We start from the raw sequence: 21,450 nt of genomic DNA, 5'->3' as shown, positions 1-21,450 counted from the left end.
TTTCTAGGATCCAATCTTAAAGGTTCGAAGGCGTGACCTCAAATGTACTAAATAATTGGAGCAGACGATATTTTAAGTTACAAAATCAGACAAATAAAAGGTATATTTTCTGAATGAACAGCCCATTTTTTTGGCGGATTTGGATTTTTAACATTTAAATATGGGAATTAGTCACAATCTGGTAAATATTATTATAATAATTTAAAAAGGAAGGCAGTCTAAATCCTGAACCCCTTAAAGTTAATTTTACTTTTTTGAATATTTCGCGTATTTAGGGAACTTTTTAAGCGAATTTTAAAAAAAATTGCACGCAATTCTGAAATTCGCTTATCCAAAATAAATTACTTGCAAAAAATAATTTTTTGTACATATTTATTATTTTTACTATTTTATTTAACACGTTCACGCCGGGTGTTGCGCCTGAAAGCGGGACGGAAAAGAGAAAATACTGGTAGAAGAACTATTTCAATATTAGATAATATTCGGGAGGAGTTAATCTATTCTCAACTAACAATTCACTGTAAGGAAATTTATCACGGCGAAGAAACAATTCAATATAAAAATTGCATCAGTTGAAAACAATTAGTATTTATGGATTTTTATTATTCCCGGAAAAAAACTAAAAAATGAAATTTATTGTTACCAGTTTTAACTCCGGTGCGCTGCCCGATGAGACAATCTAGCGTGACCCTCCGGTGGGTCACCCCGGCGTGAACGTGTTAATAATAGTCGAAAAAATTTTGAAATGTAAGGTTAACAATTTTCACATAATTTTAAAAAATGCAATTCCAAAAAACAAATTTTGTGGGAAAATTGTGTGAAAAACATTTTAAATTCGCTATAAAAGTTTTGAAATATGGAGAAATGAGTAAAAAATAAAATTAACAATAACAAACTTTGGACCAAACTTAGGACTCCTCTCCTAATCAAGCTATTGTGAGTAAATGTCCCTAAATGTGGCTACCCCCTATATTTCGGGGGTAAAAAATTCGAATATTCGAAAAAAAGTGCGTTTATTCAGAGAAAGTACATTTTTAAGTCTGATTTAATAACTTAAATATTGTCTGCTATTTTTATATTTTGCCAGAGCCTAAAGGTATCATTGTATCAATTATCGTTCATTTATATAAATGTTTGATTTATTCATCTGCAATAGGTTTTAAAGTAATTCTAAATTAAATTTATAAATCCAAGATTTAAATTGGAAAAAAAAAGAAGTCTTCCAAAAATTCCGGAAGAATTAGCTGCAAGCGATTTCTAGATTTGCTTGTACTTGATCTCACCATCATTTCCAAAACTTGTTTTGATTATATGATTGATTCATTTGCGTACAGAGGTAGTCATAATCATTTTAAGTTAATTTTATAAGTCTACGAATTTAAAAGAATTTTTAAGTCTCATTACCACTTTAAACATAAAAATAAAAAAAAGCGAAGGACATTCCAAAAGTTCCTACGCACATGGAAAAAATAATAACTGCATCAATTTGATCATAAAGAAGATGAAAAATTATTTCAATATCAGTTTCCAGTAACGAAATAAATTTTCATATCTACCACCTTCTGATCTACATAGATTTACCTATGGAAAATAAAATATTCTGGTAAATACAAACATAATATTACAAAAAATTATGTTAGTAATACTACCACTCCTTAATTTTTTCCAAGTGCATTCCTTAGTAGTTGCATACTTGCCAACTTTCAAGCTTTTCGAAAAAGTGTTTTCCAAATGGTACGGTAAAGCCAATTAACTTGAAATTGTATGTTAGTGTTTCTTAAAAATTTAGCCAACAACTAGAAACACTATCAGAGACCTGGCAAGCCCATCATGTATAGGTTTAAATTATTCAAATAAATTATTCAAATGTAATGGTAGTCAAAAGCATTTTTAAGTCCTACTCATTTAATGAGGAATAAAATGTGATTCAATAAATTTTTTCACCACATTAAATATAAAAATCACATTTTCCGGGAAAACCGTAAGAGTTGGCAAGTATGCAGTTAGCAACTTTGTATTTGTTATCACTTAGTAGTTTCGTCAGGCAGTAGCTCATCTATACAATGTAACTTTTTCGAGATAATTCACAAAAGTGTATTTTGCGTTACATTTTATACTCCTATTATTTGTGTCCAAGTATAAAAGCTTTGATATAGTTAACTACAATTGTTTAAATTCATCTCGTTAAACAAACGCCCTCAACAAATGTTCTAATTTCAAACATTATTAAACCCTTTACAGATTTAAAGCCCGAAGCGAAGTCTATGAAACTTTCTTGGGGAAGAATGTTGTATAAACTTGTCTAGAAGAGACATTATGCAAATAAATACATGCCATAGCTGCTTTTGCAGACCATCTTATCGTAAAATGGCAGAACTTTCTTAGTTTCCTGAAGTTATAAGAGAAGTGTGGTTGTAAATCAATGAAAAAACATAGTTAGCCAGTAAATATTTATTCTATTAAAACGTTAATTATTCTATTAAATTATTTTATCTTATTCTATTAAAACATTAATTATTCTATTAAATTATTTTATGCTGGCACGTATTTGTGACAGTCGGCGCGAAAGGGTTAAATAACAAATTTTCTCAAATTAAAATGTATAACATGCTACTATTTTTTCATTTAAAAGCTATAAAAAAATTTAATTATTATAATGAATTATTATTGCTAATATTTTCTTAATATTTTGCAGATGTGGCATTTAAATTTAAGAACATAATATATTTCAAAATTTATTAAATTGATAAAACTTTTTTTGGTGTTTAAGGTGAACTTTTTAAACTGTACAGATCATTAACAGCAATTTTAATCTACTGGCAGTTACGTAGAGAGCCGTATTTCAAGCTGCATTTTTCTGCTCATAGTAAAACCAACTTCCCCGTGTAAATAGATGGGGCAACAATATATAGAGGAGAAAAATTGTCTTTTATTTTCCCCTTTAAATGCTAACCTCCCACGTCTCACGTGATTGCTTAGTTGTTTTGTTATTACAAGGATGCCACAAGCTAATAAAAATGCAAAAAGCGGTAAAAACTCTTTTTTTTTCCTTATTTAATTAATTTAATTATTCATTCTTAACTACTACCATGGCATATATTGTAAGTTACTCATACTTAGGCTGACAACAATATTTGTTTTCAGCTTCAATAAGTAAACTGAAATAAATATGTTAGAAAAAGTTGTAAATTTTATTCCCTATTAGAAGGTTTTTGATTTTATCAATCACCACTTTTTACACTTTTAGTCGCCTGTAGTATCCCTGTTATTAGCATTTATATTACAGAAAAAGTTAATTCTGTCTACAACTATATATTAATAAAAAAAGTTTATTTGAGACCGAATATTGAGACATTGTGAATAAGAAACATGCTTCAATAAGTCACTATGAAAAGGTAAAAGGCCCCCTTGTGGGGCCTAAAAACCTTGAGAAATTTTAAAACTATGATTGTATATTGCCGCTTCACTACTAAAGTGGTTGTTAAGAGAAGAAAATATCCACTAAATTCAACTAAAGCATTTTTTTTTTCATTATTGAAATAGTAGTGTTCGGGACACATGAGGATTAACCCCTTGGGGACGGGTGATTCATAAAAGCATTCGTACAAAATCAGAATCAGAATGTAAATAAATAAAAAACGGTAGCTTAAATGTAGGCGATGCAAATTTGACAGATTTACTTTGCTTTTACTTTAATTATTGTTAGTTTAACACGTTCACGCCGGGAAAAGTGAAAATACTGGTACGGGAAAAGAGAAAATACTGGTAGAAGAACTATTTTGAATATTAGATAATATTCAGGAGGAGTTAATCTATTCTCAACAATAACAATTCACGGTAAGAAAATTTACCACGGCGAAGAAGCAATTAAATATAAAAATTGCATCCGTTAAAAACAATTGGTAGTTATGGATTTTGATTATTCCCGGAAAAAAACAAAAAAATGAAATTTATTTGTTACCAGTTTTTACTCCGGTGCACCTCCAAGATGAGAAAATCTAGCGTGACCCACCGGTGGGTCACCCTGGCGTGAACGTGCTAATCATATATGAAATCAAATCAATATTAGTTCAAATTATAACTAAATAATTTTATTTTGAACTAAAGTAATGGTGAATTAAATAAATCAAACAATTAAAACCCCGCCCACAAATAAACTGATAAAGGACTACTTTGGTTACTAGTTCATACCTGCCAACTCTCCCGGAATTTGCGGGAGATTTTATTTTCATATTTAAAGTGGTAGTAAATATATACTATTTTTTCTTTTATAAATGTAATTTTTAAATGATTTTGATCCCTACTATTCTTACAAAAATTAAGCTTATATATTAATATGCGTTACTGTCATGGTTGTCAACTTAATTTTTTTCAAATACAACGTATTTGTTTGCTTAAAAAATTGAAGTTTTAATTCCATTTTAATACCACTGGGAAAAAAGATAATGGAAGGGATTAAAAGTTGGCAGGTCTGCTAGTTTTATCATTTTACCCTGATTGATATGGTTTTATGCTGGCACGTATTTCTGACAGTCGGCGCGAAAGGATTAAAGCAAGGCGGAAAAGAAAAAAAGGCTGGCAGTAAAACCATTTCAGTTTTAACTTGTTTTCGAGAGGAGTAAATCAATTCTCTTCTTCAAACTTTTCTCAGGAAAGAAGCAATTTCATATGTATGCTGAAATTGTAAGAAAAATCTCGGTAGTTACCGAAATTTGATGTTTCTCGAAAACATGGCGACAATGAAATGCCTTTCATACCAGTTTTTTCTTATTTCTGTTTTGGTACGTATACAGAGATGCCAACTTGCTCCGGACAGCAAATATATATTTTAAAGTGGTAGTTTATCAATTGTAATTCTTGGTTTAATAAATTCAATTTAGTAGATTTTTATCCACCACTATTTCTAAATAATTTGAGGGATTATACAATTCACCAACTTCTAGCAGATATGTCATGCTGTACCTTTTAAAAAGCAACCAAAAATAGTCGAATATTTGCAATATTTACTTTGTAGTTATTTACCGTTTTTTTTAATTATTTTGACGTGTCCGGAGCAGTTGGCATCTCTGCGTATAGGCTTTCAGTCCTAGTCGGACAACAATTGCTGATCCTAATGGTCGGCAAACTTTGGATTTGCTTGATTTGAGAGTTGGGTCAGCAGATTAATCGGGGATAAGTGAAGATCTTGAAACAAAAATTGCCGATAGCTGGGTTTAGGTAATGGAAATGATTTACATTTCTCGTTTTTTAACTACACATGTTTAAAAAGATTCTAACTTTCAAGCTTTAAGTTATAACTTAAACTCAAGCTCCAAATCTGATTTCAGTAATTTCAATACCAAGACATTTTTCTTAGAAATCCTGATAATAAGCATTTCGTAAAAGCGCGAAATTACTTTTAGATGAGAAAACTCTAGCATTAGGACATTCTATAGCATCATCTCATTATTAAGTAACAAAGAGTTAAATATATATTTTTCATTCTCTTTTTTTCTTAATTTTTTTTAAAAAAAAGTTAATGAGCTTAAAACTTAAATAAGAAAACAAGCGTTAGTGAAATTCAAAGTAAAACTTTAAGATTCACCTAAATTTTTCTCATCTTGGAGTTTCTATTAAAATAACCCCACTTTAGAATTTTGTGACGTATGCCAAAATGCCATTTTCGCTAAATCTCCCTCTTTTATTATGCAAATTTATTTAAAGTAGCATATTCCTTCATTCGCCCAGAATAAAAATCCATTTTGAATGACACAGTACACTTCACTATTTCTTATAGTTTGATTATTCTTTTGGTGCTGCTTGAAGCATTTTTTGCAGAAAGTGAAATAGTTTTTTTCATTCTTTTTGTCAAATAATGTAGATTACGATAGCCTTCATTTGCCATCAAATACACTTCGTTTTTTTTGTTCATCTCCATTATCCAGTACTTTTGTTTTCATTTTTTTTAAAGAAATGGAGGAAGACGAAATTCCTCTTTTATTTCTTGTACACAAAGACTAAAATCACAATGACAAAAAAGCTAGCTTTTAAACATCAGAGCGAGACTTTGTGGATTTCCTGCAAAATCATCCCTTTAACAATAATAGATTTTGTTTCCTTTTGCACTATTTTCATCAAATTACTTATCACAACATTACAAACAGCTATGCCAAAATTAGATAATATTCGAGACCAAATTTCCTAATTCTATCGATATTTCTGATAATAATTGTGATACCAATTAGCATAAAGTATCGGTAAAGAATCAATGTCTCTTAAAAACAGAAAGTCGACTGAAATGGAAGAATGACAAACAATTTGCCACCACTTTTTGTAGTTTTTGAAGCAGTTTCCCCCCCCCCTGCATTAGTCGAAAATGAATGAACAGAGCAGTGCAAGATGTGACAAGACAAATTTTATCTTAATATCCCTCACTTGATTTTTCTAGTAATTAAAAATCACGAACATTGCTTAAACTGAAATTACCAATATCGACTTGAAATCTATAAAAAAAATCACTTAACTTATTATTATTTTAAAAACAGTACTTTTTAAACGTTTCTAAAAGATACGTTATTTTAAATTATTACTCAAAACCTTTCTATAGCAATTTCAAAACAGACACTAAAAAAATAACTTTGAACTATTTTTATTAAATGAATTGCTTTATTCCAATAAGTATTTCAATCTTGCTAACCATTTTTCAAGAAAACTAAAAAAAAAATATTTTCTGCTTCTTCTATCATTTCAAAAAATAATCAAAAGACGCGAAAATAAAATTTACTTAATTAAAAGTAAGGTAATTAAAAGCACGACCTTTGTTTAAATTAAAATTACCAATATCGCGTTGAAAGTTATAAAAAAAATCATAGACTTATTGTTCTAAGTTCTAATAATAGTTCTTTTTAAACATTTTTAAAAAATATGTTATTTCAAAATACCACTCAAAACGTATTTTATACTGATTTCAAAGCCGACACTAAAAAATTTCTAACTATTTTTTTTAAATGAATTGCTTTGTTCTAGAAAGAATTTTAGTCTTGTTAACTATTTTTCTAGAAAACTAAAAAGAAAACTATTTCCTGCTTCTTCTATCAAAACGAAAAATCTGAAAAATTAAGTTTGTGATCTGGGCTCTGCACCATAAACATAATTTTTTCTCAGATTTTTCATACTGATAAGAAAAACAGAAACTTGGTTTCTTTTTAGAATTCCCTAAAAAATATTAAGACTGTAGCCCTTTTTGAATACAATAACTCAAATATTATTCTTTTAAAAAAAATTTCTATAAAAGATTTTTATGATACGTATTTTCTGATCGCAATTTCGATAATAAAAATAAATACTACAAGGCATTTAATTTTGTAACGTATTTAGCAAATTATATGTACGAAATTTAATTAGTTTTAAAAAAGCTAACATTCTTCTAGTCTTCAATAGATTAATGCAAAATTCATGCAAATGTAGCAAATTGAGTTTCAATTTAGTAGGAATGAATAGATTACCCGCGTGTTCGAATTCTAAGGATTTAATACAAATTACCTCTAACTTCTAGTTTGACAACGTATTTACAATATTGCAGAATGTTTGACAGCCAAATACGACTAAATCGCTTTTCATCTTATCCTTCAGAAATCACAATGCTTCGGTTATCGCCATCTAGTAACGGAAATTGAATTTAAACGATGGAAATTAAGCAATTGTTTGAACTCGATCGTTTAAATCTGAAAACAATAAACCTTTGTATTTATCGATTTTATTGTAACAACTTTTTATTTATTTTGATTAAAAATTTTGATTCAAAAGTTCTTTCAAAAATAAGTAATGTATAAAATGTTTCGATTTAACAGCATTGTGTATTATGGTATTAAAAAATAAACCAATTTTGTAGTTACTTATTTTCAATCATTTACTTTATAAATTTATTTTTCGTAACTTCAAATAATGACTTTTAATTCATTTTCCATCATTCAAAATTGTTAATTTAATGATTCGCCAATATTTTATTAAAAAGAGCACCTCATTTAACTTTGGGATATAATAAATAGAAATTTATCCATCGTATAATAACGCGTAATTAAAAACTAGTTGCCCAATTATTTTAATAACGCATTGTAATTTTAATTCAAAGTAATCATAATATTAAGTGTAATAAGTGATCATAATTAAAATATTAATCTTTAATACAAGTAACAATTACTAATATTACATTATTACAAGTATTCTCCATGATTTTCATCTTGGAGAAACAACATATTTCTGTTCACTGGGAAATATCTCATAAAGCTACATCAAAAGTAGCAATAAAGATTATGCATAATCATAATTACTTTAATCATTAATCAGTCATTACTTGTAATCATAACTAAAGATTTTGATCATTTTTATTTAGATTTACAAATGCAATCATGATTACTTCTAATTCTGATTAACATTGCAATACTTAATACTTGTAAGTGTGATTAATATTTCAATTATGATTACTTGTGATTAATATTGTAATCAGGAATATATATGATTATGATTAATATTGCAATCATTATTACTTGTAACAATGTTATGATTACTTATAGTGATTATGAATACTTAAAACTTTTATTACTAATGTGATCATATTTACTTTAATTTTAATGACATTTATATTCATGGTTACTTGTAACTATGATTTCAATTTTAACAATAATTATTTGCACAATATTATTAGAATTGCAACCATAATTGTATAATTACTTAAATTTACGAATTGAATTATTTGTTATTTGCTTGAAATCACAATTGCAAGTAATCGACTGTTAGTAATCAAATATTGCCCTACTTTGTTGTTATAACAAGCATTCAATTGCTTGAAAATCAATCATTTACAAGAAATCAATCAATTATTTTCTACAAAACAAAGTTGAGGAACCACAATTGCCCAACTCAGTTTGACTACATCAAAAATTATCTTAAGCGTAGCTCTCAAGGGAAAAGTTAATAAATATTTTTCATGCATTGTTCATTAGTTATATTTTAATTCATGAGACAGCTTTTCTGCGAAATTGTTCTTTTTCCTTTTGGATATAAATTACAGTTGTTTCAAAATGTCTTCCAGTTTCAAATCATTAATGCGAGTTTTAGATTTGTAAGTTTGCAATGCGAGAAATTTAAAATCTAATTCATCATTTCTCAATCTAAATCGCTTTATCCTTTTCTTGGAAAATATGGTTCAACGCTTTTTTTCAACTATAGCACTATAACCATAGCACTGATGCCAATTTATGACACTTATCTAAATCATGTTGTTACCAGAAATTTGAATGTCATTATATGTGATTAATTTAAAGAGCTAATGCTTATTGAATCAAAATTCAAGCCTTCGCTCCGAATTCCTTATCTAAAATCATAAGTAATTTAAAAAATTATCTCGATGAATTTATACTAAAAATGCCATTTAATTATCCTTCAGAAGTGCAGACCAATGGAAGGGAAATATTATTTTAAAGATTTTGAAAACAATAGCAAACAAAATAAATTATTTAAAGGTAAGGACATTAACTTGATGGTGAGAACCTCATAATTAATTTTGATATTAAAAATATTAAAGATCCTTTAGCAAAATTCTCAATTACCACTACTGAAAATGTAGCAATAACTTTGACATTATTTGAAAATTATTTTATACGTAACAGGCTTATCCCAAAAGAACTTAATAGCAATTTCACTTATAAACAAATTAATGTTCAAAACTTTATTAATATATTATTAATAATTAATGGAGTATACAGCAATCTGAAGAAAACTGATTATAAATTAGGAAAATCTTATTTATAAGATTCACAATAGGATCAGGAAGAATTTCTGAAAATAGTTTTAACCTTAATTGAAATATAAGCAATAGTGCTAAGGTATTAAAAACAATTAAATCAGTTTATAATTTTGAGTTTTTTGAGTCTCTTGATTTCAAAAATCTTTATACCTCCCCTCCAGTTTAAAAAAGTACTTAAAGTACTTAGTAGTAATCCTCATAAAATGTAGGATTTAAATTATATTATTGAAGACAAAAGTTGGAAGTAGTTCTAAATTAATATTAAACTATAATTATATCTTTTTTATTAATTGTCTGTATCAACAGTTAATGGAGCTTAAACGTTTTAAAATTTTAATTTCAGTACCAGTATTTATAATATTTTCTTTTTCTTCAGGAGTATAGTTTTATCATTTCGAATAATAGCTTACCTAGAAATTCTTTTTTATTCTTCAGTTCATGCGTGATATTTTTGGTGTCAACTATAAGTATTCTAAATTAATAGCAGATAAAATTAATCCCATCAATTAATCTCCAAATTAACATAAAATTAATCCCCAAATTAATAATAACCTATTGAGGGGTTTTTTGTCAACCGATTAACATTATTCCAACGGGTGGCAATTTTAGCAAAAATATTTATAATATTTTTCGTTTTCATCATGGATATATTTTTTTTGTTTTAAATAATATATTACTATAAATTCTTTTTTGTTCTTATGTTTGTGTTGTTACCAACTATAAATACTTTAAATTAATATCAACTAAAATTAATCCCAATAAGTTGCAACTAAATAATGCAAACGACAGTTACCGATCAATAAATTGTCTTAACTTAACATTAAGAATAAAATAAAATTCCTTCAATTTTTTTGACAAAAAAAAATTATTTTAATTTCCATTGAATAAATATATAAATTTAATCTTCCAGTTAAATAACAAATATTTTGGTTTCCTTATTACTAATCAGGTATTCAGGATTTACAGAAATAATTTTGACCACCACGAATTTTTAAAAGTGGTTATCAGTTTCAAAAATGAACTTATAACGAGTTCTATCCCATATTGTATTGTTCGTTTTGGATACTTTTTAAATACTTTAAAATACTAAATTTAAATTTTCTTTCTTATCAGACTTACACTAAAAAATTCGGGATCAAATTACGGTAAAAAATACCGGCAATCATGTCCCGGTACATTTTACTAAAAAATCCGTTTTTACAGGAACGTGTTACGGAACAAACAATCTGATATAGCGTAATTTTTACGGTAATAATTACAGCAAAATCACTGAATCACTTCAATTTAATAAATATTACTGTAAAAATTACGGTATAATATTTTACAGTAAAAATAGATTTTACGATAAAATGAGTTTTACGGATGATTCACCATAAGTGCCGGTACTTATTGTTGTAATTAAATCAGGAATTTTTTACAGTGTATTTTCTTTCGCTCACATTTACTCATACTTAGACAATAATATTCATTTAAATGAAATTAAAAAATAGGATGTTTTAAATTTAAAAGCCTTTTCCCTAAAGGAACTCAATTTGCTTTCGGTTACATTTTACTCTACCCTTCTTTTCACAACCATTCTTTTATTCTTTACATTGAATTTTAAAATCTTGCCTGAACTAAAGTGACTTAAAATCTGTAGTTTTTTTTTTTAAAGAAACTAAACCTGGGGCACAGCTTAAATTTTAGAACAAGTCGATTGTGCTTCTGGCACATGCTTGTTTTATTATTTAAGACTTTAAAAAGAAACTGAAACAAAGCTATTTTCGCATATTTTAAAACATGATTCATCATGATTCACATGATTCAACATGATTTATATACCTATCATATCTAGACAGTTAGTTATTTGTTTTCTAACCTAAGGAAAATGGTAAATTTAAAAGAATGATTAAAATGTAAAGAAACAATTCCAAATTTAAAATTTGCCATTATTCATAAGATGCATGTATACATAGGACCTAATATATAGGACCTAAACGTACTCAGTTTGAAAAATTTTTTACTGTGCAGACTGCCCAAAAAAATTTTACATTTTTGGAGAGTGTTTAGAAAAGATTTCACTGGGAAACGAATTTTTTTGTTGCATTTATACAAATGCTGATCCTGCCTAATTCGGGTGTGAGGATTTCAAATCAGATTTTGTTTAGAAAAATGACATTTTTAGTTTATTTTTGGTCGAAAGTTTCAAAACGTTATCTATACAAAGAGATCGCTCGCGTAAGTGGAGGAGTTCAGACACATCTTCAGAATTAAAATTGCATAGGAACATATGTACAGAAAAGTAGTCATACGCGGCTAGGGGCTCTCCCCCTATTCTGAACTGTTCAGAAGTATGCGGAGTAATCGTTCATAAATGGAAAAGCGCCTCTAGCGGCGTATAATAATGCTTCCAGATATGGGTTCCTATGCAATTTTAATCCTGATGATATACCCCAGCTACCCTAAAAGCTTTTCGCAACATGTACATGACCCCCTGATGCGTATAATGTTTTTAAGCTTGAACATTTGGTCAAAAAATATACTAAAAATGTCATTTAAAAAAACATATAGCTTGAAGGTAGAAACCGATCGTATATTTGAAATCAACGATGTGGAAATGTTCTATTAAAAATTCTCATGCAACAGAAAACGAAAAAAATTGTTTCCCAGATTTATCAAAATGAGATCTCGAACATTTTCCTGGTGAAATGTAGGCCAGGGTGAACATGAAATAAATGAAAACAGAGTGAGACGCTGAATACTGTTAACTAATATAATGTAAAATTATTAGTTTTGATAAGTAGTAAGTAGTCAAGGATCAACCATAATGGCACCTCTGACCCGTTTATAATTGACGATTTATACAATAAAATTTCTTTGTTACCATGAAGCAACTTGCATCAACTGCAGCTTTTTGATAAGAATTCGCTGTACGCCAACTTAACCTTTTTTTTAAGCTTTAATTAATATTCTGAAATTTGACGCTCCTAATATCTCGCATTGTGCATTTTATTGTAATATAATTGATGTGGAAATCGGCAGTTTAATTTTTTTCTTAGTTATTAATCTTAAGACAACAAGATAACCAAATTCTGTTAGTAACTACAGCAAAAAAATAATTCATTCCTAGTTCTCTGAATTAGAAAAAGCAGATTTCAAGAATCTATTCTCTAGTTACGGGTTTTAAATCGTAATTTTTTGCTCCTGTTTAAATGTGATAAGAAGTTTTTGCAAAGAAAGCAATTTCCAGATTCTAAGAACAAATTTCGTTGATAAAAAGAAAACTTAATAACGTAGCATTATCTTTTCTATGCCAGAAGAAAAAGAACAACAAACGAAAAATCAATCACCAATTTAAGACAAATATAAAACTTCAGATCCTTTTCGCAAAGAATAATCATCAAATAGTTTCCAATCAATTGCATTCGAGTGTTTTAATCTTTGCAAAACTAATAAAAAATAAAACGAAAGATATTAAAAATTTAAATTTGTCTCTTTATCATGTACCATGAATAGTCACATTCCTCTTTTCCTGTCTTTTTATCTTTAATCCCAAAATGTAAGTAAAAAGTTTCTTTCGAAAGAAACAAAGAGAAGCGACAACAATATTTTTAGAAAATAGTTAAGCTTTCTGAGAAAAACGGTAAAAAATAAAGTCGTTATTCAAAAAGGGAGGAGTTAAACGTTCCATTCTCGTGAGAACGTTTGAAGTGGAAAAAAGGAGAACAAAAAGCCAAAAACGGGAAAAAATATTTTCCATTGTACATGGGAAGAAAAAGGGTTTTTTTTCCCCTACCACTTTATCGATCTGATTCAATCAGCTTCAGAAGTATCAGTTCAAAATGAAAATTCTTAAATGGCTCGAAATAAAAAACGATGCTAAGAAACGTGGCCACGAGATAGCTTTGGGACAACTTTTAGAAGATCAACTTCCAAAACAATCACACTCCATTGCCTACTCAAAACCATCAAAATCTCCAATACATTCCGAATGTCACGAACGTCTATAGCTCGGTTTAGAAACAGGAACTTCCTCTCTGGAGAATAGGTTTCACTTATGAACGTCCAAAGAAAGATGTGGACATGAATTACATTTTATTATTAGATTCGTGTATCTGAGAAATATGTATGTTACTATTATAACACGGATGCCCCATATATGAAAGTATTTACACTTTTTTTTAAAAATTTTAGATCATTTGAAAGATTCATTATAAAGATACTTAGCGACTCAAACTATATGGAACTTCCAAGTAGAACTGAATAAAGTTGTTTATGTTTTGTATAAAGTACATTACGAAGAGTTTGTTTAAGTTTAAAAAAATTATACAGATCCAATATTTTTTTAAACTTTCGCATTGAGAACACATTTAAATTGTTAACACTCCCATAAAAGAAAGTTAATTAATATTTTTCTTTTTCAAAAAGTCAAATTGAGACAGTAACATTACCGAATTATTACATTTACCTTGGTCAAGCTAGCCAATAAGCCCAAAAGGAAAATTCTTAAATAGCTTAAAATAGTAAAAAACTATGCTAAAAAATGAAGCCATGCGATAGCTAAATGTTAATTTTTAGAAAATCAACTTCCAAAACAATCAAACTTCGTTGCCTTTTCAGAATCATCGAAGCATCCAAAACATTCAAAATGTCGTCAATGTCTATAACTCAGTTCCAGACGAGGAACTTCATTTCTGGAATATCAATTCCAATTAAGAACGTCCAAACAAAAGTTTTGAGTGGGAATTACGTTTAATTATTTACTAGATCCGCGTATTTGAGAAATATGAAGATTACTGTTTTAAAACGAACTCCCAATTTGTAGCAGTATATATTTTTTTAAATAATTTCAATACCTTTGAAAAAACAATTTATTTATTTATTTGAAAGATTATTCAACTATGTAAGATACATGAAACCTTCAAGTAAAATTGACTAATGACTTTAAAGTTTTTTGAGAACTGAGTAATAATAATAACATTGATAATAACACACTCAGGGTTATAATCTTCAAATATAATCTAATGTGTTATAATCCAATACTATTCTACAAAATATTTTTATAAAAAAAAATTTATTTAAATTAAATTTTTTTCAAGAATTTTAAATATTGATGTGGTAGTTAAAATAAGAAACTATCATTATATCACACAAGAGGCATTTCTTTGGGTTTAAGTGACTGGAAATATTAAAAAACTTCATACTTCATTTTAATACATTTTATGTAACTTGCGTCTCTCACGCATTAAACATTTCGACAACTTTTCCAAGCAGTTAGAATACTCTGACTTCAACTCTAGCTCGTTGCTGGCTGATAATACAAGTTTTGACCTTTAAATGGCCGCTATAAGCAGAATTTATTGTCATTTTATTGCCAAGTAGAATTTATCACCAATGAAAATTACAACCGCTTTCAGACATTAACAATCTAATGGGTACAAAATTAAAATAATTTCTAACTTACGACGCTTTGTTAGCACTTTTTCTTTTCAACTAAAGGTAATAAAATTTATATTTTAATACATGATTCTTTGCCTGGTAAATTTGATTTTAAGCATTTCTGTCCATTACTGCCGATAAGCAATTCAAAAAACATTCTTACAAAGCGCCGCTTACACAGTCCTTAAACTTTTAAAGTTATGACAAAATTAGCCAGATTTGTCCTGATTTTGTTAAAAATCCTCCATTACTTTATAAATTTTTTTGCAGAAAACGAAGCAGTTGATAACTGTTTTCGATATGCGAAAAAATTTATTTGCCTTTCTTAGACCACTATAAAAACACAGCCTTTAAAAGATTTCTTCGTTATATTATTCATTCATACATTTCAAGTATGGAGAACTAAAAATTTATATTTTTTAAAAATATCTCGGTAAATATCACAAGTCTAGTACGATGCTTCACCACTTTCCAGAAAATAAACACCCAAATTATCTCACAGTTAATCCTTTCAACATATTTGCTTTCGTGGACACATTTGTATAGTCTCTCTATAGGAAGAACTCCCCTCACCATTCATGTGGAGAAGTGGCTGTGACGGTAGTTACGAGTTTTAACTATTTCAACTAGATGTGTTGGGTCAATATTTATGACATTTTTTGGCTTGGGTCTGTGATAGAAAAGAAAGCAGAGGAGTGAGAAGTTCCCCTACTTGAATTGCGCTATTTCTTATTTCCACAGCATGCACACTGTCTTGAACTTTGTAACTAGGAAGTTCTTTCAATAGACAAACTATACAAAGTTTTGCCTGATAAGCACAGTGTCTCCATTGAATTGTGTGCACAAAAAAAACAATTTTCAGTGAAGAAAAATAAACAAATAGTTCCCCAAACTGATTACAAGATTCAGAGTAAAAGAATTAATAGTACAATCAAAACAACATTTCCTATAAAATGTTATCTTTCATAGTTTATTTCCTTTGAATTTAATAAACAAAAAATGCTTTCAGTCAGAATAGTTCGACAATTTCTTAAAATTATTACGTCTTACGACACTTTGTTAGCACTTTTTCTTTTTAACTAGTGGTAATAAAATTTATATTTTAATACATGACTCTTTGCCTGGTAAATTTGATTTTAAGCATTTTTGTCCATTACTGCCGATAAACAATTCAAAAAAAATTCTTACAAAGCGCCGCTTACACAGTCCTTAAACTTTTAAAGTTATGACAAAATTAGCCAGATTTCTCCTGATTTTGTTAAAAATCCTCTATTACTTTATAAATTTTTTTGCAGAAAACGAAGCAGTTGATAACTATTTTCGATATGCGAAAAAATTTATTTGCCTTTCTTAGACCACTACAAAAACACAGCCTTTAAAATCTTTCTTCGTTATATTATTCATTCATACGTTTCAAGTATGGAAAACTAAAAATTTATATTTTTTAAAAATATCTTGGTAAATATCACAAGTCTAGTACGATGTTTCACCACTTTCCAGAAAATAAACACCCAAATTATCTCACAGTTAATCCTTTCAACATATTTGCTTTCGTGGACACATTTGTATAGTCTCTCTATAGGAAGAACTCCCCTCACCATTCATGTGGAGAAGTGGTTGTGACTGTAGTTACGAGTTTTAACTACTTCAACTAGATGTGTTGGGTCAATATTTATGACATTTTTTGGCTTGGGTCTTTGATAGAAAAGAAAGCAGAGGAGTGAGAAGTTCCCCTACTTGAATTGCGCTATTTCTTATTTCCATAACATGCACACTGTCTTGAACTTTGCAACTAGGAAGTTCTTTCAATAGACAAACTATACAAAGTTTTGCCTGATAAGCACAGTGTTTCCATTGAATTGTGTGCACACAAAAAAAAACAATTTTCAATGAAGAAAAATAAACAAATAGTTCCCCAAACTGATTACAAGATTGAGAGTAAAAGAATTAATAATACAATCAAAACAACATTTCCTATAAAATGTTATCTTTCATAGTTTATTTCCTTTGAATTTAATAAACAAAAAATGCTTTCAATCAGAATAGTTCGACAATTTCTTAAAATAATTACGTCTCTCAGAAAAACAAATGCGCATCTTTAAAAAAAATAAAGCACTTTTTTTTCAGTTCAATTCCGAATTATGTCATCACAATGCCTTTATAAACTCAAGAAAATTACGAAATAACTTTTAATCTTTCATGAAATGCTGAAATATGTCTAAAAATTAATTAAAAATGAATGTTTTTTAAACAGCTACTTCAAAAGGTAATTTTAAAAATCTATTTAAATTAACTCGTTTTTTATCCTTGCGTAACTAAAAAGTGTAAACGTCGCTAATGAAAATGTCTCCTCATTATAAAAACAGGATTATAATCTTAAAGTCACTTAACTCTTATTTCAAAATCTTGCATTCATCCATTTTTAATCATTTTTCACAAGTGCACTCTACATAACAAAGAATGCAATTTTAATAGATGATTAAGAAAAGTTCTCATTAATTTGAATCTTGTATAATTGCTTAGTTAGCCATAAATCCAAATTAAAAACAATAATCAACAGCAAAATCAAATTATCATATCCACTATAAGGTTCATTCTCAAATTACTAGTATTATTGTAATTAATAAAATGGAGTAACTGTAAATTACACAATCGAGTGACTTGTCGTTTTCAAGAAGTATTCTACACGTTCACGTATGTACAGTGCACACAAAAAATAAACGGATCATCTTGAATAACTTTTGATCTAATGATTGGATCTTCACATTCTAGGACACAATCATAACAGTTCGAGGGGGTAACCTGAAATTTGCCAATTAGTTAGTGCTGATATTTTAAGTTACGAAATCTGACACAAAAACGTACTATCTGTAAATAAACGTATCTTTTTTTATGATGAATTCGGATTTCTGACCCCAAAATATGGAGGGTAGCAGCAATCTGGGAAATATGGTTCCCATAGTTTAGTATACCTCGCAAAATGAAAAAGCAAATCAAGCGTTTTTTTCCCCTCAGTTCTCACCTCAGTCCAGTTCATCCACCTAAGGAGTTTCACTTCAGTCCTTTTTTTTTAACTTTTTTTTCCAATCTCCTTAACCAACCACTGTTAACCAGTTGACTTTGCTACGTAACCAAATTACCGATACATAAATATAAACCTCAATTTTCTTCAACATTAAACAACTTTTCACTGCATAGGGACGGGAATTTTCATCCTCAGACAGGAACAAGCAAAACTGGTTTAGGAATACAACCAGTTCAACACCTAGCTATAAATCATCACTCTTTTTTTTTTCCAATTTAAAGAACCATTCTCACTCCCTGCGATATTTTTCACCTCTAAGCTGACGTCACTGGACTTTACCTGTCCACTGGTACTACATTAATTATCAATCAATGACAGATAACTACCAATAGGAATACATTTATATTGGAATGGGTATATGAATCGTCCAATAGGAATGGTACAAACAACGATTGATTTATTCCGCTCAGTTATATAGTTCAGCCTCTGGCTTGAATACCTTAGTGGAAAATATTTACCCACTAAAACTCGCCAATAAGGTTCTCGTTCGCATGCGAAGAAAATCTCATCTAGTGAGAATGGTCCTTATCACTAATGGCGTTTTTTTAAATAATAAACTCAAGACAACATGGAACAAATTATAAGTAATATGCTACATTGTGTTTATTTACAACGTAAAATAGAATTATGAATATAAATCTAATTTTTTATCTTAGTTTGGTTAAATACACACCAACAAAACATATTTTCCGTTTACATTTCTAAACACCAACTTAATTTTATGTTATTAAACTCCTCCAGTTAACTTTCCGTTAAAAATATTCTAATTTAAGTTAACAATTAACGGTGATAATGAATGAAGATATTTCATTTAAATAAATATGCTTTATTTTTCTTTTCAGTATGATCCACGAACGAAGTTTCCAGACCCAAGAATACCGATGAGGCCTGCTATAGTCGAAAACTTGCACAAAAACCCTTCAGAGATGGAAGCAGGAGCGCCCAAGCTACCAGAGGGTTTATTTGGCATTCTCCCCAGCGACATTGACAAATATTCCCGTCTGGTGTTTCCAGTGATTTTCATCTCGTTTAACCTAACCTATTGGATTATCTATTTACACATCAGCGATACTTTAGGAGAGGATAACCTTGCGCTGTCTTAACTTGTCAAAAATAATTATGCATGAATTTGCAAAAAGTACATCGATAATATTTAGACCTAGTCGTTACCATCCCGATTAACAAACAGAAATGCTCACACAGTAAAAAATTCAATTAAGATTTAGGCAATTATTGATGTAAGTTGATACGAAATTCTATCACAATACCTGATCACGAAATAGAGTACATGAATTCGTCGATTTAATACTGCACGCGTTGAATATTGTTAGCACAACCGAATTCGGCACAAAGCTCAACTATTAAGTTTTGATTTAGCCCAACACAGCACAAAAAGTTACATTTAATATTTCAAGAATATTTCAAGAATATTTCCGTATTTTATATCTACAATATAGCCTTACTATGAAACATCAGCATACAACACAAAAAGCAAACTGGATATTCATGGTAAAGTGCAATTGATAATTCCCTTTAAGTTTCAAACATCGTGAAAGGCTCATTTCAAATATTACTTATATTTTTATCATCATAAATACCTTGAACAACAAGAATTTCAGCGGGAATTTATTACAAACAGAAATTGATTAAAAACGAAAAATATTACCACCATTATTTTATTGTGCCTCAGAACATTAGAATTCAAAAAAGCAGTTCATGTTTTTCTCACAACGAGCATTACATATGCTTTCAGAAATGTTTTTGTTTTGTAATCTTTGAAATATAGCCTTTTCTTCGCAAATGAAATACACTGGTTATCATAAATTAAGGAAAATTCACAAAAATCGCGATAACTCAAGAAATTACACATGGAATTTTATGAAACTTACCCACAATATACAACACATAGTAAGGTATTAAACAACATAAAAAGAAATTATCAGACATTAATAGTAGTATAGAAATTAGCACATGTATAAAATAAACAAATTGGAAGTATCGGTTTGCAATAGAAAAAGTACCTTTAATATGGAATATGATTGCCTCTAGAAGCAATACAGCACAAACAGCGATGTGTGATGCTTTCAATTATGCGGTCTATCAGTTCAATAGGAAGTGAGAGCCATTGCTCTTGTAAAGCAGTTGCAAGCGTGGCAAGGGTCTGAGGGGGCGGATTGATGGCAGATACACGCCTCCCTAGAGCATCCCAAACGTGCTCGATAGGATTCAAGTCCGGGGATCGAGCTGGCCACTCCATGCGAGTAATTGTTTCCTGTTGAAGATAATCATCAACAATGCGAGCTCTGTGTGGTCTTGCATTATCGTCCTGTAACAGGAAGCAATCACCAATTGCCCCGGCATATGGGCGCACATAAGCATCAAGGATGTTGTCTCGATAAACCTGAGCATTCACGGTTCCCCTTGGAAAGACATGGAGGTATGTGCGCCCTCCTAAGGATATGCCTCCCCAAACACAGACACTGCCTCTTCCGTATGCATCTCTTTCACGGATGTTTGATGGATGATAACGGGTCCCAGGTTCTCTCCATATCAAATAACGTCTACTGTCACTTTCTAGACTAAACCTGGACTCATCCGTAAAGAGAACAGGCCTCCATTGATCTGACGTCCAGTGGACATGTTGTCGGGCCCACTGCAAACGGTCTCTCCTATGGCGTGATGTGAGCGGCACGCAAATGGCTGGTCGTCTCGCATACAGACCACCTTCGTGGAGCCTTCTGCGCACAGTTGACGTTGACACCAACCTTCCGGTGGCTGCAGCAAGAGAGGATCTAAGATGTGTCGGAGTAGCGGTTCTATTCCTGCGTGCACTTAATGTCAAATATCGGTCATCGGCACTGGTCGTAACAGTTGGCCGTCCTTGACTGAACCTCCTAGATGCCGAATCTGTGGTTTGAAATTGCCTCCAAAGTCTATGAACCACAGATGGACTCACATTTAGCCATCTGGCCACTTCTGATTGACTCTGCCCTGCCTCTAGTCTCCCGATGGCTCTCCATCGTAGTTCTTCAGGCAAATGATGCCTAGAGGTCATTATTACGAATTGGCTATCTCAGATTTTCAATGTCGCAATCACAGTAAAATTTGTGTGCTTTCTCTCAAACTTGGACTTTTATGCTCCAGGCAGATGACGTAAGCCGAG

At 29.9% G+C, this 21,450-nt stretch overlaps 1 protein-coding gene across 2 annotated transcripts in view; it reads left to right on the top strand.

The window, feature by feature from the left end:
• LOC107442615 (gamma-aminobutyric acid receptor subunit beta-like) overlaps positions 1–19,929 on the top strand; it is a 299,127-nt gene extending 279,198 nt beyond the window's left edge. For both annotated transcript variants that reach the window (XM_016056221.4, XM_071188358.2), the window contains one exon: positions 19,130–19,929. In XM_016056221.4, the coding sequence (XP_015911707.1) occupies positions 19,130–19,390 (261 nt within the window). In that variant the 3' untranslated portion in view covers positions 19,391–19,929. The remainder of the gene's footprint in view (positions 1–19,129) is intronic.
• The last annotated feature ends 1,521 nt before the right edge of the window (positions 19,930–21,450 follow it).

Source organism: Parasteatoda tepidariorum, chromosome 12 (genome assembly GCF_982258835.1).
Source record: "Parasteatoda tepidariorum strain Cologne lab strain chromosome 12, Ptep-v5.0, whole genome shotgun sequence".
NCBI lineage: Eukaryota > Metazoa > Arthropoda > Arachnida > Araneae > Theridiidae > Parasteatoda > Parasteatoda tepidariorum.
This window is presented reverse-complemented; position numbering and strand designations above follow the sequence as displayed.